This window comes from Diadema setosum, chromosome 21, assembly GCF_964275005.1.
Source record: "Diadema setosum chromosome 21, eeDiaSeto1, whole genome shotgun sequence".
Lineage (NCBI taxonomy): Eukaryota > Metazoa > Echinodermata > Echinoidea > Diadematoida > Diadematidae > Diadema > Diadema setosum.
Window position 1 is genome coordinate 24,797,193 of NC_092705.1, and position 27,133 is coordinate 24,824,325.

Genomic DNA, 27,133 nt, shown 5'->3' on the forward strand with positions numbered 1-27,133 from the left:
TACCGATGCAGGCAATTAGTGCGTTCAGACACCCTCAGGTAGGCAGAGTGTGATCAGTACAGAATGTAGACTCCCACCCGTGGTTGTTTTCAATGTCTCTCTCCGTGGTGGCCGTATGGTTTAATTAGATGGTGCTGAGCATTCACTGTCACACTGTATTGAGTCCTCATTGCACTGCTTTCATCAGAGTTACCTTGATGGCGGCATAGCGAGAAAACAGCACTAGTTTGTCAGTACCCTCTCATTTTCAAGCATAAGGCAAGAGATAATTGCGCAGCGATATCAGACAAATGTTTGAGAGTCCAAATTGTATATTAACCTGTTCCCTAGAAAATTTTCATTTTCCCATAAACTTTTTACAGGCCCAACTACGTTCTTGTATGCCTTGGATTAAATTACCAGCACTCACAACCCTATCTCTTAGTTTGACGAAATTTGTTTCTGTATGTGCATGTGAATTCCCTGTCCTCGTAGAGCCCATCTCGACAGACAAGTGTGCCAACTTCTATTCAAAGACACACACTTTTGAGATTTCCTATTTGTATATTCATTCATGTCCATAAACACTTCCCACTACTGCTACATGTAGCTGTGCTGATAATCCACAGAGCATTCACTTCCTGAGTAGATTATAGATAGCTGCCAGACATTGATCATGTGAGTTAAGGGGTAAACATGGAGGGGAAAATATATAACATGGATTTTTTTTTAAAGGCTGTACAAGTAAATTTGGCACATGGAGGCAAGGCTGTTACCTTGCTGTAGCAGTGTTCTTTTGTCTTTGCCAAGTTGCCTCTATTATTAGTGTGCAGTGCATTGTGGGACATTGAATCATCCGTCCAAAACACACAAAGTGAAGGGTTAAAGGTAAATAATTAATAGTTCGTTGGTAAGGATAGCTAGAGCAAGATCATTCATCACATAACATTCGACCTACCCACGGCTGAATAGGGAGGGCTCTCAGAAATAAAAGTTGTTACCCCAAACTATAACTTATTTTACACTTTTGATCTCAAAATTAATACTCCAAAACAATTCATTATTCTGGAAAATTGTGTCAGCTAGACATAGACTCTTTTATTGCAAGCAAATTTCAAATGGTGGGAAATGAATTTGGAGCCCTTCTGAGCACTATGTTTCGGCTTTTTAATCCATTGGGGGACTTATATGCAGGCTGATTTTGCTGCAACATGCATTTCCCATAAACACCTATGGTACTCAGTATACTCGGGACTGGTGTCAGGACTGGTCTTTAATGGGTTAACATTCACACCCCAGACAATGGCTGTTCTATGTGCAAACTCAAATTAGTTGCCACTACCAAAATGGCCTATTTAATCACTGATGCGATGCCACGTTTAGACATTGATTGAATCATCCATTCAGCGTGAAGGGTAGGGAGTTAATATTCCCAGATCAAGCAATATACTGTTTATCTTCGCAGATCATCAGATGTTACCAATGTTAACCCGTTGAGGACGGACTGATTTTGCTACGACACGCATTTCCCATAGACCCCTGCCCGAGTATACTCGGGACTCGTCCTCAACGGGTTAACAAGACCTATGTTAACACTGGTACACAATGTATTATGGGACAGTAAATTGCTTGGTCTGTTTAGTGTACAAAGTATCATTAAAGAAGGGTTTAAAGGGATTGTATAGTTTTGGTTGAGACCTAATTTCAGCTTTCTAACATTTTTTGGAGAGATAATGAGAAACCTCTTATGAAATATGAAAGAGCATGTAATTATATGAGGAATTCACTTCAATTTATTTGATGAAAATTGGTTTTGAAATGGCTGAGATATCCCCCCCAAAAAGAGCAATTCTAATAAAGTGTGGGACCCACACTTTATTACGATCACTTTGTTTTTGGATTTTTCAGTCATTCCAAACCCATCTTTCATCAAATAAATTTTGAATTCCTCTTAAAAATGGTATGCTCTGTACTATATCATAAGTGTTTTCTTGGTATCTCGCAAAAAGTTAAAAGCCCAATTCTCATCTCCACCAATACTGCACCATCCCTTTAAAGAGCAGGTATGGGGAGGGGGGTAGTCCACCTTTTTGGGATAATCACCTGCTGAATATACTGTATCACAGGTCAGTTACCCTTTTTTTTTCTTTCCAAGAGTCAAATACAGGTCACACCAGATCCTCATGATTATTTTTGTTACACCACCAAGTTATTTTTGTCTCTCGTAGCCGGGGCAAGGAAATTATCAGTCCCTCTTCTTACCTCTATTTGAATGAGATCTTCCATGCTGTCTGTGATTCATGAATTCTGTTTTACTGCTGCAGAGAAAACTCTGGGTAGATCTCAAAATATCCTGCAAGGAGAGTGCCATTGCCTCATCTCTGAGAGCCCAACCAGGATTCTTGAAGTTTGCATTACAAATATCCAGCAGACAGTGTCAGACCTACAATTTGTTGATTCATTTTTTTTTCCCCTTTGGTTTGTGCCAGTGTGTGTGAAAATCTTTGGTTATGCTCATGTGCACACTTGTCAAATTAGCAATTAGAAAAATATAGTAAAGTTCTTCTGTTTCACAGTGCATGATAACACTATATTCAGAATTGATTCTGTTAATACTACATGTACTTCCCTTTCCATTCCTCTAAAATGGAACATTGATGGCAGTTAATATCAGACAGTGCTTGTCAAACATAAATTCCCAAAGGTCTGTCAGAAAAAGATTCCTTCCCAATGATGATGTAATGGAGAAAACTTGAGAAATGTGGAATTTGATATAAACCTTTCACAGCAAACAGTTAACTGATATTTAATACCATATTCCAACTTGGGGGGGGGGGGTGGGGCTTCTACAACAGTAATGATATTGCTGCACTCCATCACAGCGAGTACTTGATTCGTGGAAAATACATTAGGGAAGCCCCTGGGAAGTATGGAGACGTGTGAGATGATGCGAAAACTCTGCAATTTTAGAAGATGGTTTTATGGAAAATATACATGAATAGAAAGTCAAACTTATGCAACTGTCAATGCAGCATAATTAAGTATGAGCTTCTCAGTCATTTGGGATAATTGTGATCTTCCCCACAGGATTTCTTGGATAACTACATTAAGAACTGTAAATCTTGAACTGCCACCCTTTTCATACGCTCCTTTGTTAGAACCAATTATCTACGACTTTTACAATGTAAGTGAACTAGGGGGAATGCTGTCTGCCCCGTAAGTTTGCAAATTGGTGTGGAGCATAAACATTTCCTCCTATTTAATTTGGCAATGTAACAGGAGCCACACAGAATATCATGTTGCTGGGAGCATAATTTGGCAAAGCCCTAGTACGGAGAATCATAACGCTCGGGGAAGAATCACGATTCTGTTTCGTCTCTCTCGACGACGTTGCAAATGGATTGTCTTCAATGCTCGAGGGACAGAATCTCCTTTGGCCTGAATCGGATCTCTTTAATCTTGGCAGTATTTCATCCTGTCACCTCAGTTTAGGTCCAAATAGTTCTGAGTAATGTCGGAGCAAGAATTCTGTTTCTTTTTTCCCCTCTATCTCTGCAGAGGGGATCAGTGGGCATGTTCACATATAACTAGATTACCTGGAATTGTCATTGTGGAGAAGGATGCTAATTTAGTCCTGACACTCCTCATCTTGCATGATCATGAATGATAATATCAAAGCATCATACTACATAGAAATTCATGTCAATCATGATTATGTCCACATTTCTTGTATGTGTGCTGACATAATTTGCTGAATAGTATACTGTTTATGGCGTACATTTAGTAATATTTTTAGTTTTGCGAATTTTGCGAGTCGGATGCTATTCACGAATTCAAAAACACATGAAAATATTAACTCTGATCCCAACATTAACTTGACGTGCTCACACACATTTTTCTGTTCAGTAGTTAATTCCACGATCATGACTTTAACCACTCACAAAATTGTCTTTAGGTCCTATTTAGTGGGAAATTAGACTCTAACTATATGGCATATACAGGAGTACATCTTTTTTCATTGTATTTATTATGTAGGCCTATATGATACGTATGTTCCATCTGATATATACTTCTATAATAGTCATTGATATCTAATCCTTCCTGTGAAGAATTGGTAGTGTGAACACCCATGTAGATGACATTTATTTCCATATGCAAAATTGTTGGGATAAATTTTTTTGTGTGAAATGTCTTGTGTGTGTGTGTGTGTATGTGTGTGTAAAAGAGGTAAAATTGTTTACTTGCAGCCGCTGCTGTCCCGCTTGCGTCAGCGATGGAGAGGGACGTCGAGACGAAGATCGCAACCCTTGTGGCTGCGGAACCGGTTCCTTCTCTCATTGTTCCTCCCCCAGCCCCTCTGGGGAGGATTTAGGGATCTAAATCTGGCATCTCCTCATCCCTTAGAGACAGACACAGATAGTTCACTGCTTGTAGGCAATCCCTGGCAGTGAGCTATATTTTCTCTATCTCGTTTGGCAACCCATACTCATCTCCGCAGCGAGGAACGTCAACAGACAAAGCACCCCCCCCCCCTACAGTCCATTATGTGTGTGGTATAAATACGGTGCATGTGAGATATACTACATTTGCTGTAACATTAAAATGGCATCACCCACACAGACGAGCTTTCCTCTGACCTTGAGTCAGAATACACTGCTCATCTGTTTTGCATTTTTCTCACATCGGGCAGGTACTCTAAAAGCCTGCAGTATGATATGGCAACCAAAAAAACCTCTCTCCATAAAAGTTCCTATAAAAGTCATCATTCATTTTGGTTTTGTCTCTGAAAGTATCACTTTATTTCATTTTTCACAATTTGTTAACATCTAATGCTGATTATATCTTTTCTCAAGATTAAACACAATGAGTCAGTTATTGGAAACATTCTATTGCAAACAGTTCAGAAGAATGTGTTAGGGATTCGACCAACAACCCAAAGGCTGAATAAAACAGGATGCTGGATTTATTTCCATAAATACTTCAAATGTACATTTTAGTTTTCATCATTGCTTATATTGTAACTAAATACAAGAGAGTCTTCATGGAAATTGATACAATATATCTAGCCATAGCAGCTCAGTGTCCATTGCGCAGAGTGAAATGCATGCAGTTTCTTAGCTGCATACTTTTCAATATTACTGCTAGGTCAGGATGAGATCATCTCATACCATTTGCATTCTACATACCCACTATTGAAAGGGAAGGGGGTTTCAGGAATAAAAGTTCGGTACACCAACTTTTATTATTTCATACATTTGATCTCAAAATACTCCAAAACAACTCATTATCGTGGCATATTGTAGCAGCCAGACAAGCTTCGTGATTTTGAGACTTTCTGGGAACTATGTTTGAGCTTTGATGGCATAGAAACATAATAATTGTTAAGAGGCACTCAAACATATTTCGCTCTTACTTTCCAACAGAAATGGAATCTTATCACAAGTATTTCCTTATCCAGCCTGTAGTCCATAGATTCTCTGTAATCCAGTGGTCAAGCAACAAAATCCCATTATTCCATCTCGCCAGATCAGATTTCTGGCTGGAAATATGAGATTTTTGCATGGCTAGCAGATGGTATTAAGCATCTGTTCAATGGGACTACTTTCTATTGTCCTAATTCTTTACAGAATTTCATACTGATGAGGTCATAAATCATCACAGATTTGTATTCTGTGCTGCAGTGAGTGAATGATGAAGAGTTTTGTGGAAATGATATTTAGAGCAGATAGGGTAACATCCCCAGTATTCGGTCACTTAAGCTTTTTTGCAATATTTTTCAAACTAAAATAATACATACATACATCATATCTACAGCAATGTATGTGAAATATATCAAATTTCTGTAATCTCAACTTTCATTTTGTTCAATATCTCACAGAATTGCGCAAAATCCCGAAATATTTCACCTTGAAAATTCCCCAGTATACGGTCACCGGCTCCAGTATTCGGTCACGCGATGTGCGCGTTCAAAGTCAATGCGTGTTCAAAGCAGCTGAAAAATGCGCGCGCGCGCTACCTTGTTGGCGCAAAATTGCATCGGGGACATTGCGGCGACCGTTGGTGACCGAATACTGGGGCCTCGGCACTTGCATTCAACCCTTGTACGTTGGGACACTGTATCGGCACGTACGGAAATTTTGTTTTTCTTTTGCGTTGTTGAGGATACCATTACACTCCAAGCTTGCGATAGGCGAAAAATCCCGCGAGAGAACGGCGTATTTCTCGATTTTTAGCTCTTTTCCGGCGACCCGTACTCTTAAAACTGGGCCTTATCCGCGCGCGCTTTTGGAAAGTAGCGCCGATTCTGCACTTTTGACGGTAAAATTTGGGATTTTGAATGGATTTTTGGAGGGGGCTAAGGGAGTTTCCTGTTGTGAATGAGTGTGCAAGTATGTGAATTAATGTGATTTGCGTGTGTTTGTGACAGTTGAACTTACTGGCTGGTGACTAGTGATAAGTGACCGAATACCGGGGGCTGACCGAATACTGGTGCCCTTACCCTATGCAGTATGCTTTGACTTGGAAATGACATGTTTTTGAGTTGTCAGTTCTTTGGTACACATATTCAGTCCCCTGTACTTATTAAGATGTAAGAAAATCACCATCTCACATAGATTGTGGATTCTTATGAGCTATGAAGGATGAACAAAATGTTGATGGCCTGAGCAGATTCCAGTTAATTTTGTAATTTCGTCTGCACTGCACATTTGTACAGCAGTATTCATTGTATGGAGTAATTGTTAGCACATTAATCAGATGTTATCAGCAGGACCCTAACTTCAGTCAAACCAATCGCTAATGAAAACCTTATGTGCCACACCCACATCAATATTATTAAAAATAACATTGTTTTAACAGCGTAATGGGTTATTTCAGCTTTGCACCATGAGAAAAGAAAAATAGTACAAGCTTTGTTACATCCTTCAATTTGCCCATTTTATCCTCTTCTTTTAGAATAAAAGGAACCATAATGATAAAAATAAATACTTTGAAATTGAAAAATGTGGAGTTTTCATACTTTCGTATCTCTCTGCTATGCATGCAGTACCAAGAAAAAAAAATGGAATGGACATTTGGAATGTTTAGCCTGCTTATTTCTCATTTGCCAAAAAAGCAAGAGCTAGGTAAAACGATTTTATGAGGACTGGTGTACCATTTTCAGTCTTGTTTAATTTCTGCACCATTTGCAGTCTATTCCTGTGGCCCAGCTAGCCATTCAAATCCAGTAGGAATGATTGTCAACAGTTCCTCGAGTCGTTTGTTCACCGGAACGGTTTCCATATTTCCTGCCAGTTTGACCCCCCGAGCTCTCCGCACTTCCTACGGGCGAGAACCACCACTCTTCAAGCATTTTTTCCCTTTTCTCTCTCTTTTAAGAGAGAAAGGACCACACTCTCGACTTTTACAATCCTTGATTGGGTTTCCTGATGGGAAGAGGAAAACCACTTCCTGCATCAGTCCAACTTGGTGCTCATCCCCACACCGTGTGTTCACATGGTGGTAAACTCTCGCTCGATCGCACAGCAGACGGGGCGCTTTTGTTCTGTTCTGACCCAACCTTGACCTACAGGAGGGTGCAACGCTGCGCCCAAGTCTCGGGCAGGAGGATCAAACCTCGTAGCCACGGTCTCCCAGTTGACAATTAGTGGAGTTCTAACAGCCTGGAAGCATTTTACTTCTGACAGTTTGGAGATACATATTATCTAGCTTGTTCATCAGGTGTCTTGCTACGAAACTTGGGCATCACACACGAAGAGAGCTCAGTTGCGGAGTTCGGAAGCTATTATTTACTGGTTTCTCTCATTCACCGCCCAGATTTCATTTCCATCTTGCCTATGTGCAATTGAGGTAGTAATCCTAACGAACTAAGCTCCTTTCGCAGCTGGTTTACTGCAGAGTTGTGAGCGATTTATAAGTGGTGAGTTCTAACCTTTGTTGTAACTTCTTGGTATGGTACTCATGTTAGATTGATTTTTTATTAATCTGTGCCTTCAAATTGCCTTCGAACTTCATATGAAGCCCGGTGACATTTGATACCAAAGTGAGTTGGAAAGGAAACAGAGGTACCAGATAACCAGGTAAAGATTGTACATTAGGAATAAAGCTGAATGTTGTGATTCAAGGTACTTCCTGAAATATCAATCCGTGCAACAAGACACTCTGTGGAAGATTTGCAGAGAAGAGCTACAACCATTAATTGCCTGAAAGTATACATTTTAGAGAATAATATACATACGACTCTCTTTGATCAAGCCATATTCTAGCTTGTAATCTGACCCCCAAAACAAACAAACTCATACACGAATTTAACTTTAGCATAGTATCTCTTATATTTGTTATTTGTAGTGAAGCATTTCAGTGCAGTATGGCATTTCATGTGTGAATATAATATATCGTCGGTTGAGAATGATAAGGGCGTTAAGTTGCCACTAAACCCATAGTGTTCAAGACAACTTAACGCCCTTCTCATTCTCAGCAGACGATATGTCCTATATATTCATAGACTTGTATGCATGTGTATACATATACATGCACATTGAGTATTGATGTTATATTCTGGAAATAAATATACACTATACATGCGTATTTGTTGATATATAATGCACATACACATTAGGATTTACACTACAGTGGGTATACAAAACTGTATATGTATCATTCTGTATTGTGTACATAATAAGCACCTGCTATTCACATCACCTGTTCGGCATTGTCCTCCATTTCATATACCAGTACACATAAATATCAGAATACAGGATAAATTGTGCTGGTATCTGCCATAGTGTTCAATCCCCACAAGGACAGATAGTTACGGGTGTATTAAAATGGTGCAATATTGAGCCAAGTGGCGTTCGTGGTGAGTTGTACATCCAGGCATATCAATGTATCACAGCGGTGAGTGACTTATGGCGTATACTTTCTGAATACATAAGTGCAAGAGAGGTCATGCTTTTATGATTTATACTTCTTTAAAATGTTTAGTTTGTTTAAAATTTTGCATTGTATTGTAATATTCTCTGAACTTTATTTGATTGTTCCATTGTTGAAAATCCATGATAATTTGAATTGATGCTGGATATCTCTTATAAACTGTGTAGAAATTCCAGTGGGCTTAGGGAGTGCATACCATCGCAGTGTAGACAGTGTGTTTAATACCCACAACTTTCCTCAGAATGAGTCACACTGGGAGGGAAAAAAAAAAGCAGTTAGTTACCATGGCAACCTCATGGTGGCATCATGAGAACTCATGTGTGCGGATATTTCATGTTATGTGCGCCAAGCCGCATTTCAGACACGAAGGGTATGATCCCCAGAATACCTGGTACCCACGAGTTTTCGAATGTGACATTGGAGATGGCGGGTCGGCTGTTTTTAGTCACATGTCTATTTTAAGCTTGATCTTGTGGTCTCAGTGAGTGCAGTGAAGCTCCCCTTATGTTGTACACAACAGTTTGTAGGGGTTGTTGTTGCTGTTGTGTTTTGCTGTAAACTCGTACAAACTTTTATGAAACTTTTTCTTCATTAAGACTCTCCAATGAAAAGTAGAATTTCCATTGAATCAGAATTTGATAATAAATATTAGCCGAGCATGTGATATTTCCTGACCAATGCTAGCCTCTCGTTACCAGGATTTTTCAAAAATTTCCTTAACTTTTATTGGCTGGTCTTGTAAATCTCAGTTGCTAACTCACAAAATCACAAATCGTATGTTTTGTTTTTGTTTTCCCGTATTGCTGTTTCAATTGTGTTTACCTAAGCCTTCTTAAATGTTCACTCCAAGTACATTCCTTATCCTGATTTAGAAGCTACATATTGCTCATTCACTCTAAAACTTTTTTTTAATGCAGATATTGTCAGAGATTAAGTTAACAGTAAGATTCCTGTATTCCTCGCTGTACTTCACATGGTCTGGCTATGATTTGTTTAGTCCCTTTGGAATAACGTGTAAAAAGATGTTAATTCTGGTTTCCCATAAACTCAAGATGTGTCATGTAATGAATCTCTCATGAAAACAAGGCGAAAAAGAGAGTACATTCATCCCAGAGAAGCTTACTAACGTGTATTTCCGTAAGCGAACACATATATGTGCCTGGAGGAAACTATGAGCTTGGCTGACGTAATGCATGTTGTCATGGTAACCAGCTCAACGTCTCTTTCCCATGTGATTGTCACATTTTCTGGGACTTCAAAAAAAGAGTAAAAATATACTTGCCACATCAGACTGAAGAAAGAGAATCTGATCACATCCTGGAAAACACATTAATCAGCAGCAACATTTTACATAATCTTGACATATCCACCGTGCTTTATCAACTCACGTCCGGTGTAGAATTAAGGTTTCCAAAAAACATTCAGGGAGTTTTGGGCAGTTGATAAACGCAAAGCTGTTTTGACTATGGGGTGAGAAATGCGTTTCTGAAATGCCGAAAAAAGTGCAACCGCAAATGCGTTTGAGCCAGAAACGCGTTTCTGTGGAGAGTTCATAAAGGCAAAGTCATTTTGAAATATGTGTATAGTTCCGACCTGCCATACACACTGAGACACTCCTTTATGTATCCTTTGATTTAAGTAGTCTGTGTTTATATGTTTCTCTCTTTGTAGTAGTTGTTAGACTGTTTGGTGATTCTTATGGAAGATGCAATTTTCATGTTTCTGTCAGTGTGACCGATGATGCACTTTGGATTAATATCATTGATGTATTAATCAACGGCAATTTGCCAGCTACAGTTTATCCATCCGTACAAAGTTTTCTGCTCAAACTTCTCACGCAACCTACTCCACGTACAACCTCAGATGTGAAACACCGTCAGCTGAGCCGCAATCACGGATTAAGATGCCAGACCAGGGATTATCTGGAGGGTGTGACATTTGAGTAAATCCCCTCCTAGGATCTTTCTCATCGCGGCTTTTGAGGAAATTCACAAAAAGGCAGATGCTATCTTCTCCTTTATGAAACCTGAAGCAGAGGTAAACCTCACCTAATTGGAGTCTGCTATGGCCAGGCAAACTTTTCCTTTGTCGCCACTTTGGCAGGATAGAGATATTTGATGTTGGTGCATATCTTGTCTTGAAGGAACTCCCAATTGTAAAGAGCATGCTGCTTGGGTCAAACCACAATAATGTGTCACACGATCCTCAACTTTGGAGAGAGAATGTATTGCTTTGAGATTAAGGCTCAACAAGTAAAAGGATATGATGGGAAATTAATGCTTAGATCATCTCATAACAGAGAGTATGCTTTGTTGTTGCTGTTTTCTTCATTCACAAGGAATAGCAAATTGATTTAAATTCTTGGGAGAGTATGAGTGTGCAATTTCAGTGGCAATGACTTTATGATTACCATGTGAGAGGTCTGAAAACTATCAAGCATTTAGATCATTTATCAGTTTTGCTGAGAGAACTCTGTCATATTTAGTTCCTCTGTTGGGTAGTTACTAGAAGCTAAATTGAGTCATTTGTAATTGTATCAATGTCCTATTGATTGTGATACTGTGATGAGCATGCAGTTTAATCTTAAGATGAAATTCAGTCACAATTGGTTTTTTTTCTAATTTCATCAGCAACTGTTCGTGCCAATGTATCATTAAATCTCGTGTTTATCTGTTACTTGAGGTAATTTAGTTTCAGATGCCTTCATATGATAAATCATTAGCTCAACGTTGTGCACATCCTAGAGTAATTAAGCAAGTCCCCTATCTCCTGTTGGTTAACACTCCCATGTACCACTGGGACATTTCAGTCATTAGTTATCCAAATTGGACTCAAAAAGGTTGAGCACTAATTTGAGGGCTTCCCATCAAGATTTCTTGGCAAAAATCAAGCCATGAATCTGGACATGTCCATGAATTGCCTGCCTTTGGCATAATTACAGAATATTTGGCCAGCCTTGATTGGCCACATGGTCACAACTCCTCAGTAGAGGAGGTCAGTCGTTGACATGGGGAAGGGAAGTAGAGTTATTGAGACATCCTCCTGTTTTCACAGAGCTGTGATCGAGAGTCAAACGAGTATTCACCTTCCCCTAAATGTCCCAACATCCAGCCCCCCTACCACTCCTGACTGTACTTCTCTTGGACATATTATATTATTGCGTGGAGCATTGTCCCCGAGCTATTTTGCGAGCTCTTGACGTAATAGTCTGGGGCAGGGGGGAATCTGACAGTGCGACCAAATTCAATCCCAGCGGCAGTTTCCTGCTCCCTCAGCTCCCGAAAATTTTGTCCAGTGTCGGCACGCTCCAGGAAGACCGACGAATACACTGGAGATAGTGCCCAGTCATAACAGGCAGAGAACCTGACAGTGGAGTGAAGATAAAGCTCCCGTTGCTGCGCATCTCTTCCGTAGGCATCTCGTTTTCATCCTTCATCTTGCTGTTCAAACTGATAAGGGTATCGGAACCCCGCATAGGCTGTTCAGCCCCTGTGACGCAGGACGTGAAACCTGTCCACTGCTCTGTACTCACTCAGTCGACTGCTCCACGGAGCTTGTTGTCACTCAAAGTCCCTCCTCGGGTATCTTTCTCGCAAGGGAGAGCCGTCATTCAACCAAGGAGGTATCCCATCATCACTTGCTGCCTTGAGGCGTACCGAGCCCTCGCAGCTGCTTAAACTGCTCTCTCGCTGCCTGCTCTGATTGCACCGGATGACTTTCTCAATGCTGCGTTACCGAATGAAATAATTTATCGTCCAAGGCCTGCCGTGACACCGGAATCTTTTGATATACACCAGAAGCAAGACTTTCCTAGCAGCGAGACTTCAAGAAACGATATCGGGGTACAATCTGCTCAATTCTTCATTAAGATGTCAAGGAGTTTACACACATTCAACGAATTGTGCGGTGTTTGCTGGAATACTACTCTCCTGTAACTGGAATGATTTTGTTGCATTCTTAAGTGTATATTGTCCTGTCATTTGGAGAACTTGATTAAAAGGATTTAAGACTGCTTATTTTTATTACAGAGATATTCTCTACCACATGTGTCTCATTAGAAAATATCTAATTAATTTTAGGAGTGCCATCGATGGAAGATAATTTGTCTTTGGATTAAGTCAATATGCTGTGACTGTACTATGACTGAAGTGGATGCATATGTAACTTTGGATTCAGTTGATGAAATTGAATAGGCTGCCATCGACTCTGCACTGAGCGACCTGCTACAATCATTATGAAGAGCTTAGCCATATGCAGGACTTGTGATGGATGTTTCATTTAACTCCCCAGATCTCCCTGGATCTTCTTGAAAGATACTGTGCTTATGGTGTCAGTAATTTCGAGCTGCGTTGCTTTGTGTAGCAGGTGCCATGTATTGTACCCCTCTACCAGCCCCGCCTCTTGGACCCCATGGATACACCCCTGGCTATCCCAATAGACCCTACTACCAGGACTTTCTCCATCCACAGCCACAGGCGTACCACCAGCACAATTATGGTCAACCATTTGGCTACGCCCCTGTCGGGCCATTGTATGGGGTGTCAGCCCCACCCGCACCCCTTCCCCAGCTTTCGTCGCCTTCCTCGCACTACTGCAACCATGCCCCACACTCCCCTGGTGGGGTGACAAGCCCGTTACCGCACCTGAATTGCAACCATCACCACGGAGGTTGCCACCACCATCACCTCCCCCAGCCCCAACCCCACCCGCAACCTCCACCCCACCTGCAACTTCCACCCCACCTACAACCTACACCCCATCCCCATCCCCACCCACAGCCCAATGCCCATCCCAACCAGTTCCCCTCCACCAGGGGTTGTGGCCCACCGAGTCCGCGCAATTCTTGCATCCCACCGCTGCCACCATCCGCTGCAGCTCAGATGCCGTTTGCCAACATCCAAGTAGCTTTCCACTGCCAGGAATCCAGCTATTACTCTAAGCGGGTATGTTTGTTATTCTGAGATCAAAGAGCAACTTGAGACTTCTGCATGTCTTAAACCTAAATCTAGAATTCATAAACCAGTGCTGACAATAGAAATGTTGAAGTCTTTTTTTTTCCCAGTGCTAAACAGGGCTTTGTAGATAGTCGGTTCTTGTACATGGTTTGTAGTTGCGTTATCCAAACATAAGATTTACTGTTCGGATGTCAAATGCTGTTTTGTGGTCATTAGAAGTTACTCTTTACTGTCTTTGAGGCAGATGTTCCCTCAAATCAGCAGTAAGAATTCATTAGTCATAGAATGACGGCTGTCATTTCTCTGATACCTTCCACACACTTTGACATTTCTGACACTGCATTCATGTTGCGTCACATGCTTACTTAGGTCACAAAATACGATGGCTTATCACCAAGCATTTTATTGCCTGCAAATCAGTCAGGTGCATGTAATTTGCTGAGTGCAAACAAATGCTCATTTACGCAGTTATACTTTCATCTGATAATTAGTATATTCTTCATACAATTCTGTAGTGGAGCTGGAGTGCTCAGCTATTTCAGAGAAATGTTACCATAAAATCAGAAATGTTTGTATTCATAAAACCTGCAAGTTTTGCGAGGAGCCATGATTTACAGAAGTGAAGTGCACACAAAAGTTTTGTCTACACAATGTATTGAAAGCAATCGCCAATATGTTAAAGTTTCATGCCAATGAAAATGGCAGATAGCTCCAATTTCACAAAAGTTGTGTGCTTCAAATGTTTCATGTTTTATGGTACACTTTTGTTTTCCCCTCCAGACTAGAACAGAGACATTGGGTCATCTCCGTGTTTTGTTTTTGATACCTGCAAGCTTGATTATGAGTCAAGAAGTGTGTATACTAATAGCCCAAAAATCCATACCATGGCCAAGACTGAGCCATGCAAAGGATTAAAACACCTCCCATGTGAGGTCGCAGGGGTTTCCTGGGTAGGTGTGTGATGCTTTTAAATGAAATTTCCTGTTTACAGCCCTCAATGAACACCTAGTGCAAGCAATTATCTTTCTTTCTTTTTTTTCATTCATCGAGCTGTTTTGACATGCTCGAGACACATTTTTCTTTGCCTTTGTATCTAGATAGACAATATTCTTATGCTCACCAGAAGAAATATATTATTAATTATATTTTTACATCTATCATGTTATCATATTTGCATATAATGACGTAAATTTCAGTTGACACAAGCTCAGTTTGTCATCGTAAGCCAGGGGTGATAATTCTTATCTTGAATATGTTTTGGATTGTGTTTGTGTTGATGTTGTATTTCCTATTCTGATCATCCCCTCCACTTCTGCCTTGTGGTGATTACTAAAAGCTTTTTATTTTTCGTCCATAAAAGATGTGGAGCAAAAAGCTTAGTCTATGCTTCCAAGCACATGAGAATGTATGGTGCAGGCTCTTAGGGCTAAGTACTATCGTTCTATTCCACAGACTCACAAGAAGTTTGCAGGGCTCGGGGATTGCACAGCATAAACTTGCAGCCCAGCTTGAAGCCATGTTGGAAATTCATGAAATTCTTCCGTCGAGTTGTTTTCATTGCAACCAATTAACAAATTGCCCTCCATCAATGTAAAGATTGTTTTTCCCACTGCAGGCTTTTAAAGCCAATATTTTAATAGGGGTATGGGGTCTATACCAATTAGTAATTCCATCTTCCACTTGTTAAGTTTTACTCGTTGCTCACCCAACATACAGAACATAATTATGATCCAAGGATGCGGTGATTATTTTGCTGGGGGAAGATTGAAAAACAAGACAATATCAGAAATATTAGTAAGAGATTAAAGATACAATATTGTCAGTGAATAATTGCTTTGTTATTGCCTTGTGAGGACAAAAATATATGTCATAAAAGAAGGCATCAGATTGCATAGTTATGCAAGTTTGAACTGTTGTGGCTGGAATATTGCAGTGCAAATGTCTAATGCCAAAAAAAAAAAGTATCCCAGGATTTGAGGAGCAGCAAAAAGAAAATATTGCCCGTGGCTAAATGTCGGACTGGGCACGGAAGAGGATTCGAGTGTTTCCGTAGATGTTAGTTTGTGGCGTTTCCTTCATTGAGTGGTGAGTGGCAAACGACGGCTTGGACACCTGGGTTAGTACCCTTAATCCCCTTTCTCCACTACACCCCCTCCCCCCCCCTTTCCTCTTTCCCAAGGGGCTATTTGTGCTTCTCCCGGCTATAAGCCGGGAGAAGTGTACAAGTTTCAGGGCTCTTCACCTCACCTTTCATGACACCCAGACCTTCATTAACCCATCGAGGACGGTTTGATTTTGCTACAACACACATTTCTTATAGACCCTTGCCCGAGTATACTCGGGGACTCATCCTCAACGGGTTGATAAGAACAAGTTTTACATACATTGGCAATGCACTCCATCTTGCTTGGAATGCCAATTTGAGAGATGATGAACTTAAACAAATTTCAAAGTTAAAAATGAAGACTGAAAGTAAATGGACCCAGGTTGTGAATGAGTAATATACAAGCCGACCAGTAATCCAGTGCTTTACCTTCCATCAAATGTACAATGTACTCTAAGGCAGTTCCTTGCCATGTTGATGTTTGGGGTTAGAAAAGGGGGAAGTATCTTCTCTCATTCAATTGTTTTGTCCTCACCAGGATATATAACCTTAAAAAAATCACAAAATTTATATGTTAATTATGTTGAGCAGAAACATAGAGTTTTGAAACTGCAGAGTGAGTTGGTGAAAATCACAGTTGCTCAAACTTGGATCACTAGAGGTACATTCATTTTATTCTTTTAAACACAACGTGAGGTTCCATGTTAAAGGGTCATTACATCACATCCTGAGTTTTGTGCAGTCTGTTTGTATGTATGTTTTTTTCTTATTCAGTTGTTAGAGACCTACTTCACCTTCAGAGGAGCTTGGCAACGACAATGTAAATATACTGAGAATACCCTACTCCTCTCCCCACAAACCTTGAGAGTTGTGATGTGTTCTGTTCCAGCAAACAACTTGAAATTACACCAAGGTTATTCTTCTGACTAACTGTCAAAGACCTGGGCAAGGCCTCCAGTCTCAGGGGGGTTCTGTATTTTTAGCCTCAAAGGATTTGTTCCGGACAAGCGTGTCGAAGACGAAGGTATCATTGTGCTGTCAGACTTGCTTGCCCCACAAAGAATTGTCCCCGCTTTGTAGCGGGAGCCTCCATACAGCCAGGGGTTGCGCCTGGCTACATACAGCCTGATATGGGAGCCTGAGAACAATGCAAGGTTTCTTCTCTTTTTTTTTTTTTTCCCCCACAGTGGTCTCGATAGAGACCAAGGTGATACTTTGAAACCGATGTTCAGATCTACTCTATCAAGCAACTGAATTTATCATGTTCTGTAAATAAAGCATGACATTGCCTTTCATAGCGTGTTAATAATCATTCATGTTTAATAGCCTGCAGCAAATGTCATTCTTGGCAAATGTGTCCAGATCTTCCATAGATGTGGATTACTGACTCAATCCCATGCTCTATGACAACATCAACATCATTTGAAACATGTCAATGTATGACATTGTCTGATTATCTTTGTTGTTCTCTGAAAAGATGTCACAGAACTGTGTGCCACTTGTCAAATGATTAAGTCTCTATTCATCCATTTGGTGTTTGCAGCATGATAAAGCTGATCAATACAATTGAAAGGAAAGAAAAACAAGTTTTTAGTAGTTTCCTTTTGATGCAAACATTACTTAGTTGTGTATTTGAGCAGAGTTGTTAACAAAACTTGTACAGATAACCATCACTGTGTAAAGCAAAATGTCATGTACCAGGTATTTATTCCTTTTTGCAAGTGCTGATGTACAGGCCCGATGTCAGTTAAACCTTACAGACTTTATTTAGCCTTGTAGTCAGCTCCACATACAATCAACATTTATTTTTTAACAAACATGGTTATACATGTACTACAGTATGACATGTGGGAAGTTCTGCAAGCATCACAAAGGAAATACTTATATGTGAAGGATGAGTGAAACTGAGAATTGAAAGGGATTTTTATTTAAGGAATGCTGATGGTTTCAAGATTTGGGTGTTAGCTTTCAGGGCGGGGTGTGTGACTTGACGTCATTTTTTTACCGCAATCAAGTCAGGCATCAGAGTTTTGCCTCCAAACCAGAACTGAAGAGGAAAATGTTTTTAGGGAGACCACGTGAGTAGGACAAGAGGATCTTCTCATTGATTGGTTGATGAAGACAGAAAGGGCATCACCATGGAAACAAGAGTAACTCCCAAGTATTGTGCATTTGAATACCCTGTACAGTCATTTTCCTGAACAAAACTCCTCTGCTTGTTGGGTGCATAAGTATAGGCTATCACGTGGCGGAACCACAAAAACAGAAACTGACAAAATAGGGATCCATTAGTGAGAAATGAGCATGGATGCATTGTTCTAGGGCTCGGCTTGTTGTTCCTAAAATAGGTTGGATGGTCAAACAGAGTAATATGCTAGCATCAAGGTTTGATTCATGATCATATGTTGCACAAGATTGTCATCTGACTGATGTTAACATCCCTTGACAGGGCACAAAACATCATACTCGGGAAAATTCATGAACAGTCCTGATCAAATAAAGATAAAGTTTTCGTTCAAACTGAGGATTAAAGCATGATTGTGCCTTTGCAGTCAAAAACAGTTATGTGAAAAACAGTACCTCTTTGTTTTTTACAACTCTTAATCATGACTGAATTTCTTTTTTCTTTGGTTTCCCCTCTTTCTGCTTCATTTATAATCAGTGATTATTTTTTTTTTTGTTTTTACTGTTTAAAGCAGACTTGAAGGAAATATTTTATGAGTTTGAATGCAAAAATATACAAATGCCATTTTCAACATAATTATGTTTTTATTGCAACTGATTGACAAATTGCCCTACATCGACGTAAATAAGCACTGAATTGATCAGTGTTTTAGTAGTAGCCATGATAAAAAAAGGTCGTAGGTTCGAATCCTGCTCGAGTATGTACGCCCATGATTTTTTTATCATGGCTACTACTAAAACACTGATCAATTCAATGCTTATTTACGTCGATGTAGGGCAATTTGTCAATCAGTTGCAATGAAAACATCTCGACGGAAGAATTTCATGAATTTGAATTATGTTTTTGTTAATAAGGTCATCATCAAATAGAGAAAATGTGAATTTTTTTAAATGATGCTGCACTTGTCACATGGCAAGAAATATATTTGATGACATTATTGAAATCATCACACATATTCTAATTATTTTCTTTGTTTTTCAGCAGCTTCAATCAGATATCTCAAGTTGCTAAAATGGATTCATATTGGTTGTTGCATTTAAATTCTTCATTTTGATTTTATGCTTTCCATCCATCTGAGTGTTAGCAAGAGTCAAAGAACATTTAAACTTAGTTGCATGTTCCAAAAATGAGATGGGTACTGGCTGGCTAGGAAAGGGAAAGTATCACATAATGTTCACACCCATGGGCTGTGTCAAAAAGCAATTGTGTATTAATTCTAGTTGCGTAGCAATTCTAAATTTGGTTAGTAGGTTATTCAATAATGCCCACATAGTATCCAGGAAACATATATATGCACCACAGAAGGAATGTGCCAATTCCACAGACTTTTTATAACGTTCATGCCCTTCTTTTTTGTGGCCAATATGATGACATCAATTGCAAACTCTGCCATTTTGGTCTAACCTCAGACTCGCCCTCATTCCTTTATTTCTGGTGAATGTGTACCCCCACTCCTATTTTTTTTTCCCTGTGACGCACAGGGTACTATCTTCCTAAATAGGCTGAAATCATTATGATGCCAAGATGATGTGCAGGACACCAAACCATATGAAGATTGTTCATCCTAGTTGCTGTGTATATTGCTTCTCCAGCAAACTGGCCCAATCCTCTGCATTGCCAATGCGCTGAAAACTTCTGAAAGCCCCGTCACAGATCATGCACTGTGGGATTCCTCGGTGCCATTGTCACTTCTGGTTGTCTCGTATATGTTGCAGTTTCCATATGATTCAATTGAGTTATTTGTCTGCTTTTTCATTGTTACTCCTTTGTTCTTGGCTATAATTCAGATTTGAAAGAGTTGAAAGTTTCTAAATTTTACTGAGTTGTGGTCACTAGAATCATGGTTCACTACTGCAAGGTTTCAATGTGTTGGTCACATGATGGAAAGTGAAGAAATCTTCAACAAAAAATACCCTTGGATAAAGACAGAACTTGACCTGAGTTCATATGCAGCCAAAACCAGGGCAAGTTTGTCCTCTGAGCTATCCCATAATGCATCTGAAATGCTGCTCTGCACATGGCACCCAAGGTATTCGTGATGCTGAGAATTGATTCTTTCTTTTAAAAAATATATAGATATTTACTGTCTCCTTTATCTCAATAACCGCTCTCACCGCTGGTAGGGCAGCTTGATTACTCACCAAAGTAATCATTCAAAAGGTTAAGGTCAACTGCATGGCCCATGTGTAAACGTCAGTAATGGCTATCAAGGATGAATCTGATGTACAGATATAGTCATTGTTTGACACTGTTGCTATGGTTACAGAGTTTTGAGTCATTCAGATGTCTAATCCCTGTCCAGCTCTACCCCATCCCCTGGAAAAAGTGTGGGGGGGGGGGGAGAACTATTTCAACTCCTTTAGACTTTACATGATACCAATGAACTTCATGCTGCTTTTGAATTCATATTATTTTCACAATCATCACAAATCTTTCTGCAAGAGAACTACCCAAAGAAGTTTGAGTTCCAGTTCAGTCATAAGCAAACAAGATAAAGATATTTTCCATACTTACCCTGATCCAGCAGGCCATACAGCAAATCAGATTTTTCACAGGACAGTGATAATACATTTTATAAAATGTAACATTCACAGTGAATTGTGCGAGACCAGACACAATGCCCAAGTCCTTATCCTCTCAAAATCTCCCTTTTTCTATCCATCTCCCTCTCCATATCTCTCTCCCTCCCCCTCTTTCTCCCCCTCCCCATCTCTCCATCTCTCTCTTTCTTGGAGATCCCATCTCCTTCCATCTCTCCTTCACTCCCATTTCTGCCCTTCTCCTTTCTTGCGCTCGCCATTTTCTCCCCTCATCGACCTCTCCTGTGCACTTTCCAAGTCATAACTGCCATAAACCAACAAAAGATCTGAAAGTGAGATTCAATCATCCCGTCTATAAAATTGCACTCTGCTAGTTGTCAAACTGCACTCGTTTTATTTTACTGTCCATGAACTTGGAGGATGTCCTGATATAGTACTCTTTTTTTATCTCTCCCTTTCTGGTTGTCGCTGGATATATTTCCTTTCACCTTGTTCTAATCATTTGTGTTTTTGCTGTGGGGGATATTGTCCTACTCTGAATGTATCTCTTACTTTCATTTTCGTCGGCTGAGAACCAGAAGGGCATTGTAGCAATTTTGGGAGGTATTGACTTATTGGTATTATGTTCTATAGCTTGATCTCTTCTTTATTATGGTGTCAATATTCAGTCATTTTCATTTTCAGTAAAGAGTCAAGAATTAAAACCGCAAGGGCACTATTTCACTCAATATTTAAACAATTCTTATAAATTTACCCAATTTATTGATCAAGTAAACTTTTCGTTTCATGACAATTTATTGTTTTGTTTCTATTTATGCTCAAATCTTAGAATTCAATAGCGCCCTTTTGCTTCTCAGCTGACAATTTCCTCGTGTCCCTCTAGTATTACGATGTTTTCATCAAAATGCACTTTCTGATCTCTCCTACTGTCTATTCCAACCCAAGTTTTCATTCATTCATGCTCCATACAAAAGAAACATAAGCTATGTATGGATTATTAGAAGACATACACGTATCTATATGCAGATTTGCATTTTGATACAAGTTCCAGTGTATCAAGAGTGAATATTTCATTTTTGCTTTTTTTTTTCTTTTCTTTTTTTTTTTTGGGGGGGGGGGGGGGCATCTTGCGCCCAACTGCATTCATGTTTCATCTCAATGTCCTTGAATCACAAAGTATATTATTTTAGGATATTTCCAGCAAGGATATTGTTCATGCTAGGAGATAGCATATGACCTTTTCATTCCATTCTCCTAAATTAGACATGAGTCTTATCTGATAAAGGTGTTTTAAACTATCAAGCCATCCTTTACTTCTTCTTTCTTTCATTCATTCTTGTCCTCAAATGTACTTTCTAATTTCTTTCTTAGTGATTAAAAAAAAAATATATATATATATATATATACATATATATATATATATATATATATATATATATATATATATATATATATATATATATATATATATATATATCGCTGCTGGGGTGACAAGACCTTGTATCTGCAATTTTGGTGAAAATGACTTTTTAAGATCAATAGTCAAATAATGGGTTAAGTGATGTCTTGTCCAAATCCCAACTGTCTTACTCCAAAAATGAAGCCACCACGGGATGTCAAAGGAAAGGCTATCCCATTCGCTATAGTGCTTTGGTCGCAATGTTTTTTGGCTCTCCTGAACATTTGACATTTTGTAGATACGAGGTCTTGTTGCCCCAGCGACGATATATATATATATATATATATATATATATATATATATATATATATATATATATATATATATATATATATATATATATATATATATATTCTTCTTGTCTGTATAATTGCTTTGAGTCTGTCTGTACAGATTTATCCAGGAACTTTGTAAATCCACTTTGATGAGGCCAGTTTCCCTTCTGGAACGTTTCCTCTCTTCCAGGTTTCCCTAGAGTTTTGGTTTTGTTTTTGTTTCAGTGTTTTGTTGTTGTTGGGTTTTGGGGGTGGGGTAGGTGTTTGTCTTTTACAATTTCCATTTCTTGTCTGTTATCTAATGGATCAAATCATATCCATGGAGCCTGTTTATTCCAGTATAAGGCTTCAATATCTTTCTTTTAGTTTTAAGTTATTTCCCTGTCCTGTTTTTTTTTTTCTCTCTCTCTCTCTTTTCATCTCTTCTGTCCGTCCACTGAGAACCAGAAGGGCTTTATTGCAATTTTGGGGGTATTGAGTTACTGGTATCATGTTGTAGAGCTTAATCTCCTCTACATTATGGTGTCAATTTTAAATTATTTTCATTCTAAGTGAAATCTTAAAAATTGAAACCATAAAGGTGTTATTTTACCCTATATTTCGAACAATGCTTAAAAATTTATCCACTTTTGATTGAATATTTTTTTTTATTTCATGAAAATTGATTGTTTAGTTTTTATTTACGCTCAAATCTTAGAACATGATAACACCCTGGACTGGTTCTCAGGTGACATATTCTTCACCCTCTTTTTACTTTTCTTATCTCCCTCACACACTCTAAGACAACCTTTCACTTTTCCATTTAGTCTCTTTCTTGCGTCTCACCCCAAAACTTTCCCCATTGTGCTCCAAAATCCTCTTTATTCACAGAATTCTCTGGCCCAATTTGTCTGGGATCGTGGAGCTCCCAAAGACGTCTCTTCTTACCGCCAGACTTCCAGCGTTCCCTGGAGGAGACTGCGCAATAATTCCCCTCCTATCCTCAAGTTTCTCCAAATCTAAAAAGTTCAGACAGACCCAAACAAGGGGGGACCCAGAAATGCTCCAATTCAGGGCCGAGGGAAGAGGTTAAACCCAAGATGCCGTTTAATTTTTTCTCCCACTCCATGAAAGCCCACCGGCTTTGAACCTTTTTTGTACCCCTTGAACCAGTAGTTTACTTTCCCTTTCATAAGCTAAATACCCTCTATGCCAATGCTTACTCTCTACCAGTGGTATCATGAGCCAGTGGTGTTCCTATGTTCCACAGCTTTTAACGGTTTTCTCGTCCCCCTCTCCCTCTCTCCGTCTTCCCGCCCACAGTTCCAGAATGCGCTGAACGACCACGACGAAGCCCAGAGCGTGCAGCAGATGCTAATGGATGTCGCCAAGAACGAGGAGACGAGAATGAGGTAAGGACAAATTTCTTTGGTTGTCGATGAAATCCTCTTCTTAGAGGGATGGTAAAGTATTGGTTGAGGTGAGAATTCAGCTTGTAAATTTTTGTGAGATACTACTTAGAAACCACTTTATGAAATGTTAAAAAAGCATACGATTCTACTAAAGAAGAATTCAAAGTTTAATTGATGAAAATCGGTTATTAAGTGGCTGAGATGTCCAGAAACAAAGTAAAACAAAGCGATCCTAATGAAAGGTGGGACCCATCTTTTATTAGGATCACTTTGTTTTGGATTTCTGAGCCATTTCAAAGCCAATTTTCATCAAATGAACTTTGAAGTCCTCTTAGGATTATATGTTCTTTCAAGAGGTTTCACATTATCTCAGCAACAAAAAAATCATCATCAAAAAATGTTGGAAACCTCAAACCCGTCTCAACTTAAACTGTACCATTCCTTTAATACATTTTTGCCTCTAACAAAGATTCTGCTAGTCAGAATTGAACATTCAGGCCCCTTGTGACTCCATTTTTTTACTCCATTGTCTCACCACTATTGGATGAGGAGTTTTCAGCAGCTTTATTTTTTTTACTACATTGTCTTAAAGGGATGGTACAGTATTGGTGGAGATGAGAATTGGGCTTTTAACTTTTTGCGAGATACCAAGAAAACACTTATGAAATAGTACAAAACATACCGTTTTAAGAGGAATTCAAAGTTTATTTGATGAAAATTGGGTTAGGAATGACTGAAATATCCAAAGTAAAACAAAGGGATCGTAATAAAGTGTGAGTCCCACACTTATCAGAATCACTCTGTTAAGGATATCTCAGCCATTTCAAAACCAATTTTCATCAAATAAACGTGGAATTCCTCATGGAATTACATTCTCTTTCATTTTTCACAAGAGGTTTCTCATTATCTCACCAAAAATGTTAGAAACCTGAAGTTAGGTCTCAACCAAAACTATACGATCCCTTTAACACAGTCACATTTCTTACTTTTCAGAGGTACGTAATCCACCTACACAAGCCTAGCTGACAATGGTCATTTTTGTATTGGTATTGACACTGATTTGGCTTGTGTGGCATTTAGCGAAAAATGATTGAAACAAAAATGCTGCTTGAATGCCCTTTCTCCCCCCTCCTTTGAATGTGTATTTGGGATATTTTTCTGTTGTCAATTTTTCATGCAGTACAATTAAAAACATCAAGACACTCATAAACCCATATCCATCCTAGGTAGGTGGAAATAGAGTCAAAGTGAGAACTCATGCTAGTCATATAACTAGTCATCAGACCCATCATTTGACCAAGCATGAATTTTCTTTAGAGCAATCCATTTTGAGTAGCAGAAATCAAGTATCAGGTTTACAACAAAAGATGCAGAAATGTTGTCTAGACAAGAATGCAGACAGCATTCTATGATTATTGACATGAATGAAATGAAGCATGTATGTACAACAAAACAAAAAATTCAGTTGTGTTGAGAATTCTGTAGAAACCATCAAATTTTACCCTTTATGTTAGCTATAAGTACAAAAGGAAAGGAAAATGTTAAAGGACAAAACACAATACACACGTTCGTACAATTTGGTGCAAAATAAATTTTATGGTGATATCCATGACCATGGATATTTACCAACTATCCACCTTAAAAAAGGATAAGAGATCTGACATGTGATATTTTGTTGTTTCTTTCCAAATTAGGCAGGGTAATCCTCCCATCCTTTTGTGGGAAATGCTCCAAATTTGATAGTAAAAATAGCCGTTGGCATCTATACTTTGTCCACTGCACAATGCGGCATTTCACTTCCCACCGCAGTTTGTGGCGTGGGTCCAGGGAGCTGCATAAACGTAACACTTGATTTCCCGCTGTTGTCGGGCTGCATTTCATGCCGGCCACTCAACCCAAAGTCGTGCCGAGGCAAGGAACTGGGCTAAATTTGATTTGAAGATTTCATATCTCACATGGAGATATGATATTTTGGTGTCGTGTCACAAAAAAAAAAAAAATAATGAAAGATAAAGAAATAGAAAAATACCCTGGTACATGGCATGAAAATGAAAACTGAATGAAACTTGAGCTGACTCATGTCCTGTTGCCTGTTTGTTCAAAAAAGATTATTAGAAGTTTTTCTTCCTCTAACCCGATATAAATGGCTTTAGAGAAATTTCCACATACTTTATGGTAACAAATGATAAAGCTCCCACATGTGCAACTACACTGTGTGTTATCTGCTCTGTTACTGTATACAAAAGCCTTCATTCTGGGGGGAATCAAAATGTCAAATCCCATTTACTTTACCTAACAAGAGCACTTTAAGGAGTGGTTTGGCCAGTCTGTCTGATTTTTATTGGATTAAAACTTGCATTTTTCAGATGCTGCTACACATTACTGTACAAAAAGCAAAATGCAAAAATGGTTAGTTTGACAATGTTTTACTTATGCTCTGAGGTATGTAAGTAGTCTGTAGGTTACTTCACTAAAAATACTTTACACGAAGGTCAGCCCTTCCCCTGTAATGCCTTCAGCAGAATAAGTTGTAGTTACAGTTCAGTTGGGGTCCCACTATAATGTTATTCTTGTGGGTCATAGAAACACGCTCTATGTCTGTGTAATATCCCTTCAAGTGATGTCACTCAAACTCTGCAGTGAGCCATGGAGGTAGAGTTTTGAGTGCTGTAGTGTAGCTTTTGGGTCCTAGCTGGCATCTTCGCTGACCTGTTAACCCCGTGTGAGGGCAGGAAACACGTTTACGGAGGGAAATTGGAAGCGGAGAAGCACCAGGAAATGAGTATTGCATGAAGTACATCGAGCGGGCTGATGTTCTGTGTCATGCACATCCCTATTTATAGCTCGTTTAGTTTGTCTCCCTCCCTCCATCTCTTTCCCCTTCTCTCTTTCTCCCCACCCCTTTTTTTTCTCTATCTATCAATCAATCAATCTGTCTATCTATCTATCTATCTATCTATCTATCTATCTATCTACCTCCATATCTATCTATCTATCCATCTATACATATATTTATATCTTCTTGCCTCCCTTCATCTCTTTCCCCTTCTCTCTTCCCCTACCACTTATTTCTCTATCAATCAATCTATCTATCTACCTACATATCTTTCTATCTATCTATCTATGTATATCTATCTATCTATCTATCTGTCTATCTATCCTATGTATATCTATGTATCCATCTATATGTATATTTATATCTTCTTGTCCCATCAATATAAAGGCTGCATTGTGTCTATAAATGCGCATAGACTCCATCTATCTGTATATCTATTTATCTGTCTATCTACCTATCTATCTATCTGTCTATCTAT

The 27,133-nt window shown here is 39.2% G+C and overlaps 1 protein-coding gene across 1 annotated transcript in view; it reads left to right on the forward strand.

Moving 5' to 3' along the window:
- The window catches only part of LOC140244429 (unconventional myosin-XVI-like), a 197,202-nt gene that overhangs the window by 154,005 nt on the left and 16,064 nt on the right, over window positions 1-27,133 (forward strand). The window contains exon 27 of the mRNA XM_072324068.1: window positions 23,731-23,819. Within this exon, the coding sequence (XP_072180169.1) occupies window positions 23,731-23,819 (89 nt within the window). The remainder of the gene's footprint in view (window positions 1-23,730; window positions 23,820-27,133) is intronic.